Source organism: Sphaeramia orbicularis, chromosome 20 (assembly GCF_902148855.1).
Source record: "Sphaeramia orbicularis chromosome 20, fSphaOr1.1, whole genome shotgun sequence".
NCBI classification, from domain to species: Eukaryota; Metazoa; Chordata; class Actinopteri; order Kurtiformes; family Apogonidae; genus Sphaeramia; species Sphaeramia orbicularis.
In genome coordinates this window covers 11,629,543-11,650,923 of record NC_043976.1, presented here as the reverse complement: position 1 = coordinate 11,650,923, position 21,381 = coordinate 11,629,543, and the positions used below count along the sequence as shown (strand labels likewise).

The 21,381-nt window shown below is 37.3% G+C and overlaps 1 protein-coding gene across 1 annotated transcript in view; it reads left to right on the top strand.

The window, feature by feature from the left end:
• Nucleotides 1-15,065, top strand: part of mrc1a (mannose receptor, C type 1a) — a 34,261-nt gene extending 19,196 nt beyond the window's left edge. The window contains exons 12-30 of the mRNA XM_030123106.1: nucleotides 1,367-1,566; nucleotides 1,682-1,797; nucleotides 1,888-1,969; nucleotides 2,065-2,209; nucleotides 3,066-3,104; nucleotides 3,213-3,376; nucleotides 3,553-3,617; nucleotides 4,585-4,685; nucleotides 4,828-4,967; nucleotides 5,130-5,238; nucleotides 5,334-5,506; nucleotides 6,212-6,314; nucleotides 7,911-8,143; nucleotides 10,720-10,885; nucleotides 10,963-11,115; nucleotides 12,836-12,952; nucleotides 13,055-13,213; nucleotides 14,477-14,509; nucleotides 14,594-15,065. Coding sequence (XP_029978966.1) covers nucleotides 1,367-1,566; nucleotides 1,682-1,797; nucleotides 1,888-1,969; nucleotides 2,065-2,209; nucleotides 3,066-3,104; nucleotides 3,213-3,376; nucleotides 3,553-3,617; nucleotides 4,585-4,685; nucleotides 4,828-4,967; nucleotides 5,130-5,238; nucleotides 5,334-5,506; nucleotides 6,212-6,314; nucleotides 7,911-8,143; nucleotides 10,720-10,885; nucleotides 10,963-11,115; nucleotides 12,836-12,952; nucleotides 13,055-13,213; nucleotides 14,477-14,509; nucleotides 14,594-14,826 — 2,531 coding nt within the window. The 3' untranslated portion in view covers nucleotides 14,827-15,065. The remainder of the gene's footprint in view (nucleotides 1-1,366; nucleotides 1,567-1,681; nucleotides 1,798-1,887; nucleotides 1,970-2,064; nucleotides 2,210-3,065; nucleotides 3,105-3,212; nucleotides 3,377-3,552; nucleotides 3,618-4,584; nucleotides 4,686-4,827; nucleotides 4,968-5,129; nucleotides 5,239-5,333; nucleotides 5,507-6,211; nucleotides 6,315-7,910; nucleotides 8,144-10,719; nucleotides 10,886-10,962; nucleotides 11,116-12,835; nucleotides 12,953-13,054; nucleotides 13,214-14,476; nucleotides 14,510-14,593) is intronic.
• The last annotated feature ends 6,316 nt before the right edge of the window (nucleotides 15,066-21,381 follow it).

Below are 21,381 nucleotides of genomic sequence, written 5' to 3'. Positions count from 1 at the left end.
TGTTACCAAAGCTTAAACAAGATGACTGACAATAAAACTATTATATGAACGTATTTATTGTGTTTTTTATTTCAGCATTAATTCTCATTATTTATTTTGCATTTAGTACATGATGACTTATTTAATGTATTTTACCAAAACAATTTCAAGTACCTCCTGGGCTTCTTCCAGGTACTTTGGGAAACCCTGTACTAAGTCATATTTGTGTTGATTATTTTAAAGGTCTGAAGTAGACAAAACTTAATAACAATGGGCTTTGTGCAACATGTCAAAGTGTAATGTGCTTGTACCAACCATGTCGGTTTCAACTGAGGCTTGTAACTTAAGAAAAACTGAACAGAGAAACAAAACCGAGTCAAATAAAGAAAGGGTTTGCAAGCTCAAAATTGCTTCAAAGTAATGAAATACACAATAATTTTGTGAAAAATGTCGGAATTACAGCAAAATAGTGACACCTACTGTACAACTGGAGCATTTGTAAATTGTGTTTGTGCCTAAAAGAAAATTTTAAATGTGGTACTCCATTTTTACTCGCATGAGACATGTAGCGCACATTTGTTAGTCCGAGTAGTCTTGCTGAGGCTCTTACTTTTTCCGTCTCTACTGTGAGTGTTTAATAGCTGTGCTCAATAAGGACATGAAATATTCTAATTGTTTATGTGATAATAGGTTAAGCACATTCTGTTTGTCTATACCGACGACTTAAATACAGATCAGATCACGGTTCATGACCTAATCATGCAGAAAACTAGAAAATTTCAGAGGGTTAACACACTTTTTCTTGACACTATACACAAGAAAACACATGATAGATAACTCACTGCAAAACTCAAAATCTTACCAAGTGTATTTTTCTCATTTCTAGTCAAAATATCTCATCATATTTAAAATAAGACATAATCACCTAAAGAGTAACTTTTAGGTGAGCTATAAGAGCTTATTTTTAGACAATAGATCTGGAAAATCTTATTTCAAGACATCTTGTTCCATTGGCAATTTTTTTTTTTGCTTAATTCAAGAGCTTTTATCCTTAATTCAAGCAAAAAAAAAATCTGCCAGTGGAACAAGTGAAAATTATCTAGGTAAGATTTGTTGAAATAAGATTTTCAAGCTTTATTGTTTAAAAATAAGTTCTTATATCTCATTAAAAAGTTACTCTTTAGGTGATTATGTCTTATTTTAAGTGTGCTGAGATATTTTGACTAGAAATGACAAAAATACACTGGGTAAGATTTAGATTTTTGCAGTGAAGAGATATGATATTCCTTATAGTCTTGGTGTCATGTGAACAGTCAAATAACATTTAAATTACGTTTTAACACAATTTAAGTAAGAAAAATGATCTTGTGTGCTGTGTTTGATAAAGACAGACATCAGGGATGCGTCGCCATGAAAACTGGGATATATGCCGGATTATGGGATGTTGTCAGCTGTGACAGAAAGGAAAAGTACATCTGCAAGAAGTGGGCAGAGGGTGCACAGCCGTCGACAGCCCCCCCGACCACCGCACCCCTGACCTGTGCATCCGGTTGGATGGCTGCTGGTCGAACCAACAACTGCTACAAAGTAGGAGCACGACACCTTTACTGACATCTGATACAGACTCTTACAATATCACTGAATTACTGTGTGTTATTTGACAAGAAACTGAACATTGCTTCTGTTTTCCCATGTTTCATAGCTCTATAAAAAGGACAAATCACTGAGGAAAACATGGCAAGAGGCGTTGGATTTCTGCAAAGCCATTGGTGGGAACCTGATGAGTGTGCACAGTTATGACGACCTCAGCAATGACATGTATAATCATCTTAACAGCTCGTATTTGCCAGAGTCTATATCATACAAACACTTCCTATGATAAGTAATGATGTTTTTACTGTCACCAAGGCTTTACGGCTCTTCTGCGGCGTGGATCGGCCTCATTTATAAGGGCACAACTGAAGGTTTTGTGTGGAGTGATGAGTCTCCTGTATGTAACACTTCAGCGTTCCCCCAAAAATCTTTCCTATTTCAGTTATTCTCCAGCCCAACTAATTAATTTTATCTCCAAAAACTGTGACCTAGATGGACTATGATAATTGGGGTTTTGGAGAACCGAACAACCACAATGATAATGAACACTGTGGAGAAGTCCAAATATACTATGGACGCCACTGGAACGACCGACACTGTGAGTTCTACAATGACTGGATCTGCCAGATACGGAAAGGTAAAGAAGTTACATGGCATTAATTATGCATTGTTATTTTGTGTATTACACCGCCCCCCGAAGGTGAGGCAAGGGGTAGTGTTTTTGGTTCGGTTTGTTTGTTTAACACTATAGCAGCAAAACAATTGGTTGAATTCATACCAAATTGAATTTATAGATTACCAGTGACCCAGAATAGATCTGATTACATTTTGGGGACAATAGGTCAAACTTCAAATTTTTAATGAATTTTTTAAAATCTTTTTTTCCCCCCATTTACTTACAATGGGCAAAATTTCAAATGCGTGTAGCAGTAAAACCATTGATTAAATTCATACAAAACTGGGTTTATAGATTGCCAGTGACCCAGAATAGATGTCATTACATTTTGGGAAAGTTGGTCAAAGGTCAATTTTTTTATGAATTTTTAACATCTTGTTTTTTTCCATTTATTTATAATGAGCAAAATTTCAAATGTCTGTAGCAGCAAAACTGCTGATTGAATTCATACTAAATTGGGTTTATACATTCCCAGTGACCCAGAATAGATGTGGTCAAATTTTGGGAAAAGTAGGTCCAAGTTTAAATTTTTTATGAATTTTTTAAAATCTTTTTTTTCTCCCATCTACTTATAATGGGTGAAATTTCAAACGTCCATAAAAACATAAATTTTGATTCAAGTTACTTCAAACTTTGCACATATATAGAGGTAAGTGATATGCTGACATCAGCACATGCATAGACATGATGACATCAGCTGGATTGATGCCAAAATAAGATACACTACATGTGAGAGGTGGGGTTTGTTGTGCCTGGCACCACTTGTTTTTTTATTTTCTTAATATAATTTAAATTGTTCTTTTCATGGTATTTACAGGTGAGACCCCAAAGCCTGAGCCTGTAGTGGTGGCACCAGGTAAAAAAACGAAACAAAACAAAAAACATACATTTTGATTGATTTTCATTTCCCCATCATTCCTAAACTGCCGTGTGCCAAATTAGAGCTGTTTTGTTCCCTTTGCAGTGTACAACAAAACAGAAGATGGCTGGTTCATATACAATGAGTCGCAGTATTACATCAACAATGAAAAACAACCAATGGAATCTGCCAGAGATTTCTGCAAGAAGAACTTTGGTGACCTCGCCGTCATCACAGCCGACAGCGAGAGGAGGTTCCTCTGGAAACTGGCAAGAAAGAAAAATCTTACTCTCCCTCAAAACAACAAAACTTTAGCAAAAGTTTGAGGTTCAAAATAGCAGTATGCTGAAAGAGCAAAAACTAAATGCATCCAAATGGTTGATAATTGTTGTTCATTTAAACTTATTAAATATAAACCGTCTTTCCTATCATCATGTCCCAACAGATAGTTAAAGGCTCAGAAAGCCAATACTACATCGGCATGACAGTGAATTTGGATAAGTCCTTCAGGTAAATGAAGCTTTACTATTTTTGTACAATTAGAAGAATATACATGATATGGACAGAAATACTGAGACACATCACACATCCTTTTGGTCTGAAATATCATGTTTAAAAAACGGCATATTGTCAGTTGTTGTCAATAATTATTACAATAAATGTCAACTCAATATTTATGTTAAGTTGAAAGGCTGCATTTTCTTCCAGAGTGAAAGTTGAAAAAACACAGGTGGTTTAAAATGATTATTTATGATCTGAACATGACAAATATCTAACAAATGTAGAGGCTGAACATTTACAACAATTATAATGATAAAAAAAAAATTCAGGATTGAGTAAAGCAAACACAAAGCTTTGAAGCACTTTGTAAACATAGATGACAATGTTGACAAAAATACAAAGTACGGAGGTTTATTCTAATGGGATTTATTTTAATATAAAAATGTATTATGACATTTTTCAACATGTACAGGGTGTACCCTACCTTCATCTGATGGATGGATGGATGTTTATGATGATTACTACTGTTAGGAACAAAATACCTCAATTCAATGTGTCCCAATACTTTTGTCCATATAATGCACTAGTTCGTTGACCCGTGTGGATCCACAGGTTCTAGATGTGGTAGTTTTTATGCTGTTGTGTATTTGTGCATGCAGGCACCGCCAACGCGTTCTGGGCAGAGCAACTTGATTGTAAGGCTACTGTATTCCAAAATTACTCGTATCTCCCAAAATACTGGTCCTATCAACTTGTCGTTTTCACTAGTCTGTTCCTTGACCAAAAATACACAAGCATGCCAAACTGCAGCAGTCAGCTCTTTACAGATTTTGTGTGAATCCCAAGCCACACATTCACGCACACACACAGAGGCCACTTGGCTTTCATTATATAAACTAGATTTAGTCTTACATCTGACACTTAGTCGTGCATCTAATACAATAAAACACATTCATCATGCTCTTTGCACTTTCAGCTGGGTGGACGGTACTCCGATGACTTACACCGCATGGGAAAAGAATGAACCCAACTTTGCGAACAATGATGAAAACTGTGTGACTATATATAGAAATATGGGTGAGTAGAGTGCTGAGACACTTCACATTATGGTACAGTTTGTTTGTTTCATACACACTGTTATGTAAAATACCAGATAATGCATTTCTCTCATTGTATTTGTATATATTATTAAATTTCCCTGTAAACTCTGAACACACAGGCTATTGGAATGATATAAACTGTGGTTTGGAGTTGCCTTCTATTTGCAAAAGAAGCAGTTCTTTTGTCAACACAACAATGGCTCCCACTACTCTTCCTAAGGGAGGATGTGCCCCAGAGTGGATGGCCTTCCATGGAAAGGTAGGAACATAAATTCTTTTAGTAGATATGGCTGAAATATAGACAACAGGTTTGTAGCTGAGCCTGAGATGTAGTTTTATCTGCTGAAAGAATGGACTCCTGTTATCTGTTGACCCTTTACTTGTTATTCCTCTGCACTGTACATGTATCTTGTTTTAACAGTGCTACAAAATCGTTACGGGGTCAAACAAAAAGACCTGGCACAACGCAAGGGACTACTGCAAAGACCAGGGAGGAAATTTAGTCTCTATCCTCAACGAAAGAGAACAAGGTGAGTGAGGAGCACAAGAAGTGTCGGAAAATGATTGAGATATGAGAAAATAAGTAAATAAGTCATGTTTTTGTGTGTGTGTGTGTGCCTTCTAGCCTTCCTAACAACACAGATGATTAAATACAATGAAGATTTATGGATCGGTATGAATGATGTCAACTGGGAGATGCGCTTTGTCTGGACGGATGGTAAAGGCATTAAATACACCAACTGGGCTAAAGGGCACCCAGCGTCAGTGCCAGATGGACGTTACGCATTCTCAGATGAGGTTATTTCCACTCTAATTAGAAAGACTTTACTTATAAGGTGCAGTTTTACAACGGCAATGCCAAAAAGGTTGGAACACTGTAAAAAATGCAAATAAAATCAAAACGCAATGATTTCCAAATCTCATAAACTCATATTTTTGTTCCAATACAGCATAATCCAGATGGTGAATTGAAATGTCTGCTGTCCAGATCTTTAACCAGTTGAAATATTTGTATTATGAAACAAAAAATACAACAAAGAAGACCCAGGGCTGCTAATCCGAAGACATATTAATAAACAAAGTCGATTGCATACAATTTCATCTGCACACCTGTATATTTTTATTGAGTATATATGTTTAATCTGTATATATTGTAATTAATGTATACCTTTCTTTTTGCACAATTATGGGACATTACTCCAAATACTTTGTGCTATTGTACAAAGTATGACAATAAATTCTTATCTTATCTTATCTTATCTTATGTGACCTGAATAGGACAACATTCCTGTCCCAAAACCGCAGTACCTACTCTACTCAGTTCCCAGACATTGTGAACTGTGGATACATTATGGGTTTATAAGATTTGCAAAGTTTAGTTTTCACAGTGTCCCGCCTTTTTTGGAAATTGGGTTGTAAAATGGCAGTGCTAGTAAAGCTACAGTATGTGCATTGAAGCGGACAGTGACTCAATGGACTAATGTCTTTACTTTGCTATTGTAGTACGACTGTGTCATTATCCAGGGAAGCCCCTCCAAATCAGTAGGGTTCTGGAAGGTGGAAGACTGTAACATGGATCGTGGTTTCATCTGCAAAAGAAACGTCGGTGAGTAAAAGGTTACAGGAGGTTTTATGCCTGAACTTACAAAAACCTTCAGAGACACAACTGAAACATCAAGCAAACCCAACCACCAAAACACCTGCCCACTACCCAGACCCATACATGATAGATGTCAAATTTATCCATATTTAAGTGGTTATAAGCAGTGTATGTAGTATATATTCCAAACTCTAAACAGCAGTGGGAAGTCACACTTTTGACCAAAACCACTGATGAATCAGCACTGTGTATCCACAAGCTGTATCATTCACTGAATAAAGTCTAAAACTCATTGTTCAACACTAAACACATCTACATAATGACATTATCAACTGTTCTCCCTCCCTCTTCATGCAGACTCATCACTGCGTCTTATAATCTTAACATAGGATACTACATCTGCTGATAGTTTACATTATAGCTCTGTTAGCTTAGCTCAATTTTTAGGCGGAAAACAGCCACAGTAAAACCACAAATCATCTTTGTTTTCTGTACGGTTGGTGATGTTATTAGCTTCACTAAAGATCTATTTGAGATCGTCCAAACATGATCAAAACTGAAACACAGATCAACAAATTAGCAAAGACTCCATTGTTTTCATTTAGAGTTATGTCCAGTGGTGAAAACAACATTTCTTCGACTCTAAAAGTTGGTTCTTAGTGGTTCTCATCCAATTTTGTCACTTTCTGATGATTTGGTCAAAGGCCCTGTGCTGTTAGTTACTGCAGAGTGACTCACTACTTCCTCTAGTGGTCGCATAAATCCAATGGCCCATCACTGTGAATATATTCAGTTCATATTTCTACAGTCCAATACATTAGCATCTTTGGCTGAACTTACATCCTTTAATCTGTACACTTTAATTATATTGTTCTGTATTGTGTTGCTTGTATTGTATATTCTTAATTATATTATTATATATAGTTTAAGGTCATATACAATTTTAAAGTAGATATATTACTCGTTTAAGAGTTTGGCCATGCTTGTGACCCTAGCTGATGATAGCTACCCCTCTGTCTGTCTGTCATCATCATGTTTTGGTAAACCACTAGTATTTATATTACAAAAGCCAAGTGGCCTCTGTGTGTGTGTGTGCGTGTGTGTGTGTGTGTGTGTGTGTGTGCATGTGTGTGTGTCTGGGGATTCATACAAAATTCGGAAAGAGCTGCTGCAGTTTGGCATACACATGTATTTTTGGTCAAGAAACAGACTAGCGAAAACAGTAAGTTGATAGGACGAATAGTTTGGGAGATATTAGTCATTTTGGAATACAATAGCCTTCCAATCATGTTGCAATGGCCAGAACACTTTGGCGGTGGCTGCTGGACAAATGCGGTACAGCATGCACAAATACACAACAGCATAAAAACTACCACATCCAGAACCCCTGGATCCCCACAGGTCAACGCACCAGTTTAGATTAATACCAAGACACCAGTGTGTAATGATGGCTCCGTTAGTAGCAAATGTTGTATAAATACTTACAGTTGATGACTACATGACTACATTCAGTTTTCAACTTGCCAAGCTAGAGAACAGAGGTGGATGTATTTTTTTATGATTCTGAATGAAAAATATACTGAAGGTGTCCTCTTTATAAAGATTCTCAGATTGTAGTCGCACCAACAACGATTCAACCAAAGACATTCTACAAGCTCGGCAACGACTCGTATAAACTGGTGGCTCAGAAGATGAAATGGGATGAGGCTCGGAGACAGTGCCAAGCCGACGACGCAGACCTGGCCAGTATCTTGAACCCCATTGCCTATTCGTACATCAGTTTGCATATTTCCAAGCACAAAGAACCGGTGTGGATCGGCCTCAACAACAATGTGGTAAAGATGTCTATCTGTTACACACTGCACATAAAGGAATATTAAGATAAAATGAGAGCTTTGATTCTATCCAGCATGATTTTCATTAGAAAAGTAACGTCATTTAAAACTATATATCTAAATCTGAGTTATTCCATATAGTTTTGAGCAAGATTTAACCACTAACAAACTAAAACAACATTTGTACTTCTCAATTTGACAATACCAGTTCACCCTTTACCCCTCCCCCTTGGCCCTTGCACTTGGCACTGCCCCTTAAAACGGAGCTGCAAGGGGTAGGGGTGGAAACATTCACCAATGAAATGGAACAACCCTTCGCAACCTGTTATGTCATCAGCAGCAAGTCAATACTAGAGATCGACTGATATGGGTTTTTCAGGGCCGATACCGAAACCGATTATTAGTAGTTAGAGGAGGCCGATAACCGATATTTGGAGCCAATACTCATTTGCAGTAAAAGTGTAAAAATCGGCGTGAAAAATTTTGAATAATGCAAACACTGAACTTCGTTTAAATGCCTAAAACATGTTTATTTAATCAAACAAATAGAAAATAATAGCTCCAGAAGTGCATGGATTTCCTAGACTCAGAAGCATCTCTTATAAAGTTGAATAAAAGCTTAAATAAATAGCTCCCTTAAATTTTTCCACAGTAAATAAAGTAAAATTTAAATATAACTATAATGACTTACCTTTGTTTTAAGTTCAAACACAACAAAAATACAGGGAGACTCTTGTAAACTCTTGGGCCACATGCTGACATATGCTCAACTCATCATGCTTCATTTATTACAGCATTTGGGAAGCCTTAAGTTGATTTCATTATTAAATTTTATATTTTACCATGCAATAGCAGGGACCCTGTCATTCAAAACTACGTTGCTACATTATTAATGATTAATATGACAAAAGCTACATAAAAAGTATAATAGTTGCTATGAGTGCAGTTAAACTCCTGACAGAACACAAACAGCCTTTAGGGCTTTAATGAGCTCACACAGGATTTAAAATGTTCCACCATGTTCAGATAAATCACCTCTGAATTTGACTCTGTCTCATCTTCACTTTAATTTTCAGATCATAGGACTAGAAAGCTCACAGCAACATTAGTAGTTGTGAGTTGTAGAGTTCTTCATGTGACTTTAACGCAGACACACACTATTACATTACATACCAACACAGTCTCATCCCAAATAGTCAGAAATCGACGCATGCGGTCAGAGCCCCATAGCGGCACTATTTGATGCAGGTGGGTAACCCTTCTGTGTCGGATTTCGACGCGGAAGGAGTACAAACCACAGAGAGGCGAAGTTTTCTCATGTGAGAAGCTCCGGAGAGAAAACACATGTGTCAGAGGTAAACGCAGACAACTCTTCTGAAACTGTACTAAACATCCCTGTGCTCTACATCTGATAACTACTACTAATGTTTCAGAAGAACGTCAGAGCAGAGTAAACATTAGCGGCAGGCGGCAGCTCTGCTAACTCATATTACCTCCTGACATGTGTGTGAATTAGACTGCTGATAATATGGAGATGGAAACAGTCTGTGATAGAAAAGCATGTGTGTGGGATTAAGAGAGAGCGCCTAAAAAACTCAGTTCACTTGTTTTAGGGAAGCACGCTGAGGTGGAGTCTGATGAGCTTTTACCAGAACATTAGCTCATCAGTCTGGCTCTAAACGCTCTATGTATTAGTAATGGAGAAAATGTATAGAACACAGTCTCATCCCAAGTTAGTCCCAGTCTGTGTGTGTGAGGACAGCTTCAGCCTGAACCAATCAGAGGGCACGGGGTGGATAGTGCAGGAGAGAGAGAGAGAGAGAGAGAGAGAGAGAGAGAGAGAGAGAGAGAGAGAGAGAGAGAGAGAGAGAGAGAGAGAGAGGCGCGGCTGCATCTGAGCCGAAAATAACCCAGTTTTAAATTGATTTCTTAATATCGGCCCGTCGGATTAAAAAAAGGCCGATACCGAAATACGTCAAATTTCCAAATATCGGCGCCGATAATCGGTCGATCTCTAGTCAATACCATGCCGCTATTAACAGATGCAACAACTTTGTTTCCAAAAGTATTCATTATGTCGTCAGTAGCTGTAACCATCTCTGTTCCATGGGCTTTGGTCATCTTTTTATGGCTATCAACTATAAACCGCAGAAATGCAATTTATAACACATTGAAACGGCATTAAACGGTCAATCAAATTATTAAGTTGTTTACAAAGAAAATACGTTCATTTGTGTTTTCTTTCATCACACTGTTGCACTTTTTGGCTCATCTTGCCAATGATCTGAACAGAATTATGGGAAATTTCTCCTACCCCTCCATTCGTAGTGTGGTCCTGAAATATCTCAGTTTCGAGAGCTATACAGCCCTCCGCCTTAACCCTTCCCCTCCGATCTAATTGAGAATCGGGACAACACTACCCCTTCACATGTACATGCAAAACCGAGGGGTAAGGGTATGGCTAAGGGGGAGGGCCAAGGGGTGATTTGGGATTGGGCCAAAGTCTAAGTCTAGCTTAACTTAGAATCATAGACCTTCTGTTTTCCACTCTGAGAAAAGACGACTCCTGTTCACAGACCGGTGGGCAGTTCAAGTGGGTCGATAACTGGCGTATGTCTTACACCAAATGGGGAGTGGACGAGCCTAAAAACAACTACGGCTGTGTGTACATGGACGTAGACATGACTTGGAAGACAGCAACGTGTTCAAACAGCTATTTCTCCATTTGCAAGAAGTCACCAGGTCAGACAATGAGCATAGAGAGAAAATAAGACCACATTTTAGAGACAGAATGCCAAAGCTTGTCCTTTTTTTTCCAGTCATGGCACCCACTGAGCCCCCACAGCTTCCTGGCAGCTGTCCAGACGCAAAGAAGCGAAAAACCTGGATACCTTTCAGAGGTCACTGTTATGCATTCATCAACTCAATGGTGAACAACTGGGCCCATGCATCTGTGGAATGTCTCAAAATGGGTATGTAATGAATAACACTGGTCAACCAAGATTTTACTTTATGTACAATGAAATCTGAGCTCTCTGTCTCCTGCATGTCTGGATTTTGAGTTCCAATATGTAGTTTTAGCAGCAGATCTCGTCAGTGTTTTAGTTCAATTCTAAGTGATCTGAAGTCAGATGTTTTCGATGCCTGAAAGTCCAAGTGATGCAAAAATCAAAGCTGCAATTTTCACTGGACCCCAGATCGGAGAATTCATTGGTGATCCTGTATTCCCATCAAAGCTATCAAGGTTTTCTGGGGAACCACTGAATCCCAGATCATTCTCAACTAAATGAAGAAATGCTAAAAACAAATGAACAGATAAATGGATGGGCCACAGAATGTTCCTCAAAGTTCATTCATTTAATTTTTCCCTCCAAATTTAGGTGATATAAGTGATGAGCATGGTGATGGTCCCTCTGCCACCAGGTTTCTTAATTCTGTTGATGGTCAAACATTGTGACCACAATATGCATCTGTTGCTCATCTATCTATGTATATATTTATTCTGGTCCCTGCTGGTCCATGCACTTTGACTTATGCTGCTCTGGTTCCTGCATTTTAACTGCACTGAAAAGCTGTTCATGAGATTTTGTTTTGTTTCTGTAATCTGTATATGTGTATATTTGATGTTTTTTTTTTTTTTGTTGAATTCAGCGACAGGTAGATAGTAAACTAAACTGGGGATAAATAAAATAGTTTGAACTGAATTGAATTGAATCGAAGGATTTCATCAAGGTATTTCTGAAATGTAACCCAGGTACCATGCTGTTTTAATCCAAAGATGATGGCGATTACTGTTGGTTCCTACAGCGAGAAACTGTCACAAAACTAAAGCACAAGAGACAGTCTCTGAAATATTCTGGTCCAGTTCAAAGTCAAGCTGATGGACTCTGACACATAGGTTGATTCTTCATTGAGCTTGACGTTTAACCCATAAAGTCCCAGTGCTACTTTTGTGGCAGTTCCCAAATTAATTAATTTATTTTTTAACTTTTCTGAAGTGATTTTTCACCATTTATTCTAATATTATGCTCAATATTTTTCATTATTACAGAAAAAAATCTGATATTTCCCTGGATTTAATTCACTGATTATGTAGATGTTCATAAAACCTCAGATTAGAGTTGAGGGTTATTATATCAAAAATAGAAAACAGAAGAAAAAGTGACCTTTTCAGCAAAATCTATCATTAACTGAACATAACCCAAGTGTCTCCATCCGCTGTCATTGATCAACCTCAATAGGTTTTACAGGTGAATCAATCTTGTAGAAGATGAGGGTGTTTCCACGTTCACTACAGAGCCTCTGAACGTCCAAATGGGTCATATCTGATGATCTTGCCCACCAATTATTTACATGTATTGACAGGATTAGTGGATCAACAGTTATTTAACTTTTTATATCAGAAAATAATTTTGGTCACCAATGGATGTTTGGGTTTATGGGTTATTTTAGCACATATTACCTTCAGATTGTGAATACACAATAAAAGGTGTTGGTGCAAGAGACATAATTTTCATCAATCAAAATCTTGATGTGTTGGAGAAATTCTGATTTGGAATCTGCACGTGTGATTACATTGAGATCAGATATTTTTCCTCCAATAGCAGAAGAAATGTTATTTTGTCATCCACTGAGACTATTTGCATGTGTATAAAATCTGACAAAAAGCTACTGTGACTGTTGTTGTCACAGGTGCAGCTTTGGTGAGTATCGAGGACCCCCACGAGGGTCTCTTCATACAACAGACCCTGGAGCTTCTACAGGACAGCGCCAGGTCCTTCTGGATCGGCCTCTACAAGACCAATGAAGGTGAGAAGGGAAGTTAATTAAGCCTCAGTTTTGCATGTACATATGAATAACTCCATTGTGTCCCAGTGCTTTGGTTAAAAGGGGACTTTTCACTTCTTTTAGGAGAGTGGATGTGGATTGATAACAGCGTTATGGACTACACCAACTGGAAACCAGGGATGCCAAAGTCAGATTCATGTGTGGACATAGACTCTGACAGTGGACAGTGGAGTACATATAGTTGCAGTAGATATAGATCTTACATCTGCAAAATGCCAAAAGGTACGTTTAGGTTCCCATGTGTGGCTTTTTAATGTTTCCATGTGATTTGGAATTAGTAGGACCACATAAGTATAAACTACTGACTTTTAACGATAACATTCTTCCTTTAATGGGCAAGAAAATGTGACCTGTGTAAAAGCATAATGGCAAGAACCCTTAATTTCTTCTTTTTGAGGTCAAATTTCCTTGCTCTATACTCTAAACAAGGACTACTTTTTTGTACATTTACATTTTTTTCTTCTCGAGCAGCCTTTTTCTTTGCAGTTGACTAACACTAGTCACTTTTCCATTGGACATCTGCGCAAAACTTTACCAATATTTACTAAATGTCGAAAAAACAGAAGTGCATAATATCATTTTTCCATTAAATCACAAATACGATGATTTGTTTATTTATTATCGCGAGATGACACGAGAAGTCATTCCATAAAAAAGGCGACGAACGTAAATATGGTGTTGATTTACAGATATATTCATTATTATTATATATTACCCCTCTATCTCATACTAAATTAAAAAATGATTGGGTTTCCTGGTGTATCCACACATACCGCGACATGTTTCTTCTTCTTCTCTTGTTGTAACGTCTGTCAACATCTGTTTTTTTAATTCGCCTGACTCTACTTGCGAAAAAAGGTCTCTCCATTGCAGTTTTGCGTGATATACCATTTACGCTACACCTGAAAAACCACCTCTTGCCAGCGCAAAAACTTTTAATCGGAAAATGAGACTTTTGGTGAAATTGTTGTTTTTCTGTTAGGTAAATTTTTATGCACAAGATGTATTTGTGCAGTTTGAGGGTCAATGGAAAAGCGACTACTTTCACCTTACATAAAAAATTCCTCCAAAAAAAAAAAGTCTTCAAATATATACTTCCTAGCTTTTTGACCTTAACAAAACTTGTAACAGAAAACAGTTTTTTTTTTGTTTTGTTTTTTTTTTTGGGGGGGGGGCACAACCTTCAAGAAATGCAATACCCAGTTTTTCAAGTGAGGCATGGGTTGGATCATTTCTAAACCCCAACATAACCAATATAAATAAATAAATAACTTCACAATACTTATTTTTGCTTTGCTACAACTGGAAAGCGCAAAAAGTTGTCTAGTAATAACTACAACAGGTTTACGAAGATAAAGTGTAAGGTCCACCAAAGTCAACATGTAATGCCATCATATGGAAATGCAGCCTCCCAAGAGCTATTAGGTAACTTTAGGAAGAAGCCTCACTTACTTACACTGTGTAAATATTGTTTGTTTTTTTCAGTTGTTACACCTACAGAAAAGCCTCCAGCTGCTGGTAAGTTATGTAACTGAACCACAAATAAACTAAACAAACATTCACTTACCACTGTTAATGCTGTTGTATGATTTGCCCCCTCAGCTCCTGTCATTGAAGTGCCTACACATGGGTCTGCTGGTGTCACTGTTGCAGTAATACTTGTAGTAATTGCTCTGGCAGGACTCGGCGCCTTCTTCTTTTTCCGCAATCGGGTACCCATGCCCACCCTGGGAGAATCCACTTTTGATAACAAGTTGTACTTTAACAATCCAATCCGAGCTCTTGTAGATACAAAGGGTCTGGTGGCCAACATAGAGCAGAATGAACAAGCATAGAAACACATGTGATTAGTGGTAATCAGCCATATGAGTATGAAATGATCAGACATTCACATTTTGATTTCATGATACATTTTGGATTGTTTACTGAATTTTAACCAAACCCTGGAGTGATTTTTTTGACACTGACACTGTACAGGGTGAAAAGACAAAATAATCAGAGAAACACAATATTGTGATTAACAAATTCAGTACAGTTTTGTAATCACTCATAACCAGGAACCAGAGCTTCAAAAGACTAGTTACAGCCGAAGCAAATGAACAAAAATGAAGAGTGATGGAGGTGAACAGATTTTCACTTGTGACATTGTAAATACATGTTCAATAAAAGTAAAGAATTTTGTAAACATGCCTTTGTCCTCATTGAACTTGAATTAACCTGTGAATGTTGATGAGATGCATCAAGACTATAAACCAGTGGTTCCCAACCTTTTATGGCTTGTGACCCCATTTTAATATCACGAATTTCTGGCGACCCGATATTCAAAATGGAGACATTGTTTTTGGCTAAAATTAATTTTAATTTTGGATCATGTAATAGTTTTCTATACTATGTTGCAAATAAACCTTAATTTTAGACACATTTAGTCTATATAATGTATATTATTATGGACAGAGGCAGAAAAGCCAGGTGTAGATGACTGCACAAAGTGAGAATTTTACTTTCCTTGGTCAGGATATGTACAGTCAGTCCAGCTTGGATTTACAAGGCTGACAATTAATACTGAACAAACAATAACTCAAGCTATGAATTGTGAAAGAGCTGCAGCATCAACATGCAAGTTTTCAACAACACAATTAAAATTTTGGTGGTTTTTTTATTATTGCAAAAATACAATTTCTCATAGAGACAACAGAACATGGCAAGGCACTACATACATCAGTATTTACAAAAAACCTCAAGGCATTAAAATAATAATGCAATATTCATCATGATAAAACATGAATAAAAAACAGGCATTAAAATAAAACATACATTTCAGAATCCAATTGACAATTATACACAAGGGGAACACCACATGCCTCTGTCTCTCCATCATAGGCAAAAGTTACACACAGTTAAGGGACCCCAAACATGGGAACAAGTTCCTGTCCCACCCACTACCATACAATCTAACAAGTCCGTGTGGGAGCTGCTCCTGCTACACACTGAATTTGTTGGGCCACCACAGAAAATCAAGTAAATTCAGGGAAGCATAACCAACCCTGCCACGCTAGCATTATTGAAAATGAAGTGCTGTATGCATTTAGTCACAGATGAGAAAAGCCCTGTCATCCCCTTTTCTGAGACCGACTGGGCAATGTTTGTGCAGTGTGCACATTCCTGGATGGGCCTTGAAACCAAGGACAGTCTAACTGCTGAAAATGCAATAGCAGCATTAACTTGGAGTTCAGAAATACCCAAGTGCCAGCTAATCAAGAGTTCCATCAGAAGTGCTACATGCTATTCACCAATAAGGCTAATACAGGAAGAGCATTAAAATGAAGAGAACAGACATCCCAACACACCGAAGGTTTGTATCAAATGCATGTTTTTCATTCTAATTTTCTGTGAGAAGTCTGCCAAATGTTTGTACAGGTGGGATGTCTGTGGAACACACTTAGGAGTAGCCTAAACCTTCACGGATTAAGAATCTTTACTCACAAGATGCCAGTCATAAAATAAAATGGTGGCCAGCAGCCTGGTAAGCACAGCAAGCCAACTAATCTGTGAAACAATCTAGAGGTCAGATTGAAGAAACTAGTGTAACTGAATATTGGAATAAGGTAAATATGACAAGGTACACATGCCTAAAATAAGGCAGCTATACACCACATTACAGTATCTGTTGAACTCTATCCAGATACATTGTACTATGGCAGCGCAATGTATAAGAGCAATCTTTGACAAACTGTCCTGAGAGACATCTGCACCATAAGAATGTAAATATTTTTGTGTAATTAAACATTAAGGAGTTAATCTGCATCTCAACAAAAACAGTGTTTGAGCTTCCTGCAAGTTATCTTTAATGCAGACATTCCACCGCTGTACCTCATACCTGTATTACGACATTAACAGAAAAAGAAGAGAAAATCTTTCAAAATGTTAAACACTAACTGGAGGTAACCTGCTCAATGCGCCAGAGGGCCATAAAGATGAAAGGCCTCTCATTCATTTCTTTTGGAGACCTTGTAGCTTCAGAGGCCATGTATGTATGTATGTATGTATGTGTGTGTGTATATATATATATATATATATATATATATATATATATATATATATATATATATATATTATATATATATATATACATACACACACAGTTTGTGTACTTTACCTTGTCCTCTGCCAGTTGTGTTAGGTTCTCCTCAGGACGCCCCTTTCCCTCAAGCCTGACAGAAACTGGTCCATGGTGTTCTGTAAAATTAAAAAAACAAAAAACAAGTTAATTTAGTCACACTTGTGACCAGCTGCAAAAAGTTGTTCACCTTTTGACTCCTGGCCCTTCATGAACTGTAAATACAGAGGGGTTGTCATAGTTCCAGTTTATTTAAGAGCCACATCTGCTTTTCAGTTGACAATTGTAACACACTGTACTGCACCACTAAGCATAACGTACATATGACACATAGGACACAAAGCACTATTAGGGGTATAAATAAACATTTGATTAAACGTTACACTACACATCCCGCTAAATTTAAGCTAGCCTACATAAGCCAGTGTGTCAATGCCCTTAAACAGGGGAATAATAATGAATAGATGCAAGGACACGTCTTTCTTCTTCCCACGTTTCTTTAGGACTGAAATTATGTCACAATTACACTGTACAACATGGACATGAATATATGTTTAACAAATAAATGACCATACATACCACCACACAATCAGACCCAACACATACGACCATACAACTCCTATTTAACACATTAGCGCTGGGATGCTAACTTTGCTAGCGAAGCTATTTCAGTGTAATAAACACAGCGGTAGGATGCTAACTAGCTAACAAGCTGTTTCTGTAATAAAGTGTATTAACCAAACAACACTTTATAATTCGTAAGAACTAGTTTGCAATTACCTAAATTTCTAATTTCTTTACTTGAGGTTGCTTTCTATCATTTTTATAACGTTACCAAACCTAAAACAGGAGAATAATAACTTAATGAATAAATGCAAGGACACGTCTTTCTTTTTCCCACATTTCTTTATGACTGAGAAGAGACGTGACTCTTGGCCTAAACATTAGCATAGAGCTCTCCCTACTGGTTTCTTCTTGTAACTGTAACACATTAACACATTTGATTATAAGGGTAGAAGAAAAGCCCGGCTGGTGACTGTCAGCTCGACAACATTAACATGAAGTTAGGCTGCAGTTCTGACAGTAAAGTGTCTGTGAGCATTACTGGAGCAATAGCAAGTAGCTAACACTACATTGGCTGAAGTAACAGGATAGATGTTAGTTGGTAACTTGGTCAAACTCTCATCTGTCCAGACTAACATATTTCCCCTTGAACCTTAAACAGGCAGTAAACAAACTAACGGAACTTGTAACTTGCCGGTAACTTATTGTGAATGTGTGTTCTGCTCTGTACAGTACACGTCAGCAACAGCTGTTCACGGCAGCCATGTGGGGGAAGTGGTACCTGTTAGCATCTTCTACTATGAAATAACGAAATAAATTAAGTCGTTATCACGAAATAACGAACTTTGTTATCTCGTAATAACGACTTAATTAATTTGTTATTTCACAGTAGAAGATGCTAACAGGTCGCTGCCGTTAACAGCTGTTGCTGACAAACTTTGTTTGTGATAACAAATTAAGTCGTTTTCATAATGACCATAAAATTGTGTGTTAAACCATGGCCGTGCTCAGCTTCCGTAAGTAGGTTTAATCCATTTTAAAGGATTCTTTATAAATTGCCAGTGTTTTGTTTTTGTTTTTTTTTTAACTCAACATGGTAACGCCCGCAAACGTCACATCCGGTTAGAGCCGAGGGGGGAAAACAAACCGGTCTCTGTCGTCAGCCATAATGTCGAAGAGTTGCTGTGTTCCATTTTGCACTGCAATTTTAAAAAAAATAAAAAAAAATCACCAAATAAAGTTTTACATTTTACCAAATAATAAAACGGAAGCACAAAGGAGGACAAAATGGCATCAAGCTATCAGAAGAGAGGAGTTTGGCAGATTATGGGACCCAACAACAAAAATGGCTGCAGTCAGCACCTCATTTCAGGTCAGTCTAATGTAATGTGAACCATTTCCAAACAATTGTAGACTATGTCAGGGGTGTCAGGAATATTAGAATAATTGTTTAAATACTAGTGAACTTTTTACTACATTTGTAATTCAGGAAATGTATGGAAGTCTAGTTTGTGTTGATTTCCTCACAGCATGTACAAAAGTACACATTCAGTGCCTAAGTAGAAGTACAGATACTTGTGTAAAAAAAGTCTGGTAGAAGTAGAAATACTGATCAAAGTTATTTACTGAGTATGGTATATGTAAAAAAGAAAAGTGCTGACTCTGAAATTTACTCCTAGCATGAAATAAAATATAGCCCTCTGAAGGACATTTCTATTACCTGTCTGTGTGCAAAGCTAAAAGAACCTCACGTCATATTGGACCAACAACAACATTAATTAACATTAATTCATCTATTTAATGTCAGGTACTGAAATTATGTTAGGTTTAGTTCATCATATCTATAACATATGTGATGTAGTCCCTTACCAGGTGACTCGATTAAAAGGGTCAAACCCACTTTTATTAGTCTTTGGTTCATTTATTTGTGTATTTGGACCCTAATAGTTCATAAAGTTTGAATTTGAACCCCCCAGGTGCTGCAAAGCTATCTTTATATTCATTTTGGCAAAAATCGAGTGAATTTCTACAACCTGTTTAAATTCCTTCTTAATTTGTTGTGTCTATAACTAGTTATGTCATGACATTTGCACATATAAGGTCAAGACTTCTGACGAACATGTCTTAGAGTACGACATGATTGTTTGTCAACAGCAGCGGTTGTGGTCCATACTGAAAATATGTCCAAACTTTGAGCCAATTGCCTAAAATGTTCAGTTGTTGGTTGTATTAATGAACATAAGTGGCTGAATGGGATGGAGCAGCACGGTCAACAAACCTAGAGGGGGTGGGGCATGAAGTGGCTCATTTGCATTTAAAGGGCCAGCGCTCAAAATGACCTTTCTGGTGTCATTACTCAGAAATAGGGTTGAAGATGGACCTGTGGAGTTTAATTAATGAAGAATTCAGACCAAAGCATAGCATTTACAGTTTATATAGACCACAGGGAAATGTTTTGAAATGCATAATTCAATCAAAAAAAAAAAAGGAAAAAAAAGCAAAATATCACTCCTTTTCGTAGCAGATGTCTGGAAATGACACTTCAGGCCACTGAGCTGGATCATTCGCTCAGTCTTTTAAAACGTATGGACAACAATCCAACCCCGGTGTATTTAATCTTTTAATATATCGATCCTTGCCAGCAGGCAAAAGCAACTCAAAGTACGACATGACAACTTCTTAGTGTCAGCTTAACAAATTTAAATTCCTTGTTTTTACAGTATAGTGGACAGGGGGAAGGATTGTTTTCCCCCTTGGGCTTCTTCACCCCCAGCTGTGACATCATTGCTGACTGTATCTATGGTTTGTGAACTGTAATTCTGACTTCAGAATGGGTGGAGGTGAAGAAGAGCAAAGGATGAATGAAGAACTTACTGAAAACATCGACTAAAAGTAAACATCAAGTAACTTTAGCCACTTCTTGAAAGTGTACATGTACTGGTCATGGTTACAACATTAACTGTTTTGTGTATTACTTACAAGCAAGAGAGGCACAAATTCAATTAAAAAAATGCCATAAATGCACCACACTGGACCTTTTGGGACATGACTTGCGCACAAAGTCAGAACCTATATGGAGCAGACATTGCCGGTGTCATATGGAGTTCTGACGCCATGGAAATCTGACCTCTGGGTCACTTTACTATAGAGAGTTGTGACCCGCGGGGCAATTTTCTAGTATGGAAAACTGACCCACCCCATAGAATTTTGACCCCTTATATGAATTGGTACTGTATGTTGATAAAAATGCTCTAATACATTTCTATTTCATAATAAGCTTCAATGTATGTGTATGTTTTGAAATTTTCACCAGAAACTACCAAATTAATTAATTCATATAGCCATTGAAGTAAATACGGTGGCCCAGAGGTGCAACAGGCCAAAAAATTATCCACTAGACGAAAAAAATTATCTACTACAAGAAAAAAAAAGAGAACAGCCTAAAAAAATTATCCACTAGATGAAAAAAATTATCTACTACAAGAAAAAAAAGAGAACAGCCCAAAAAAATTATCCAGTATAAAAAAAAGAGAACAGCCTAAAAAAATTATCCACTAGATGAAAAAAATTATCTACTACAAGAAAAAAAAGAGAACAGCCCAAAAAAAATTATCCACTATAAGAAAAAAAAGAGAACAGCCTAAAAAAATTATCCACTAGATGAAAAAAATTATCTACTACAAGAAAAAAAAACGAGAACAGCCTAAAA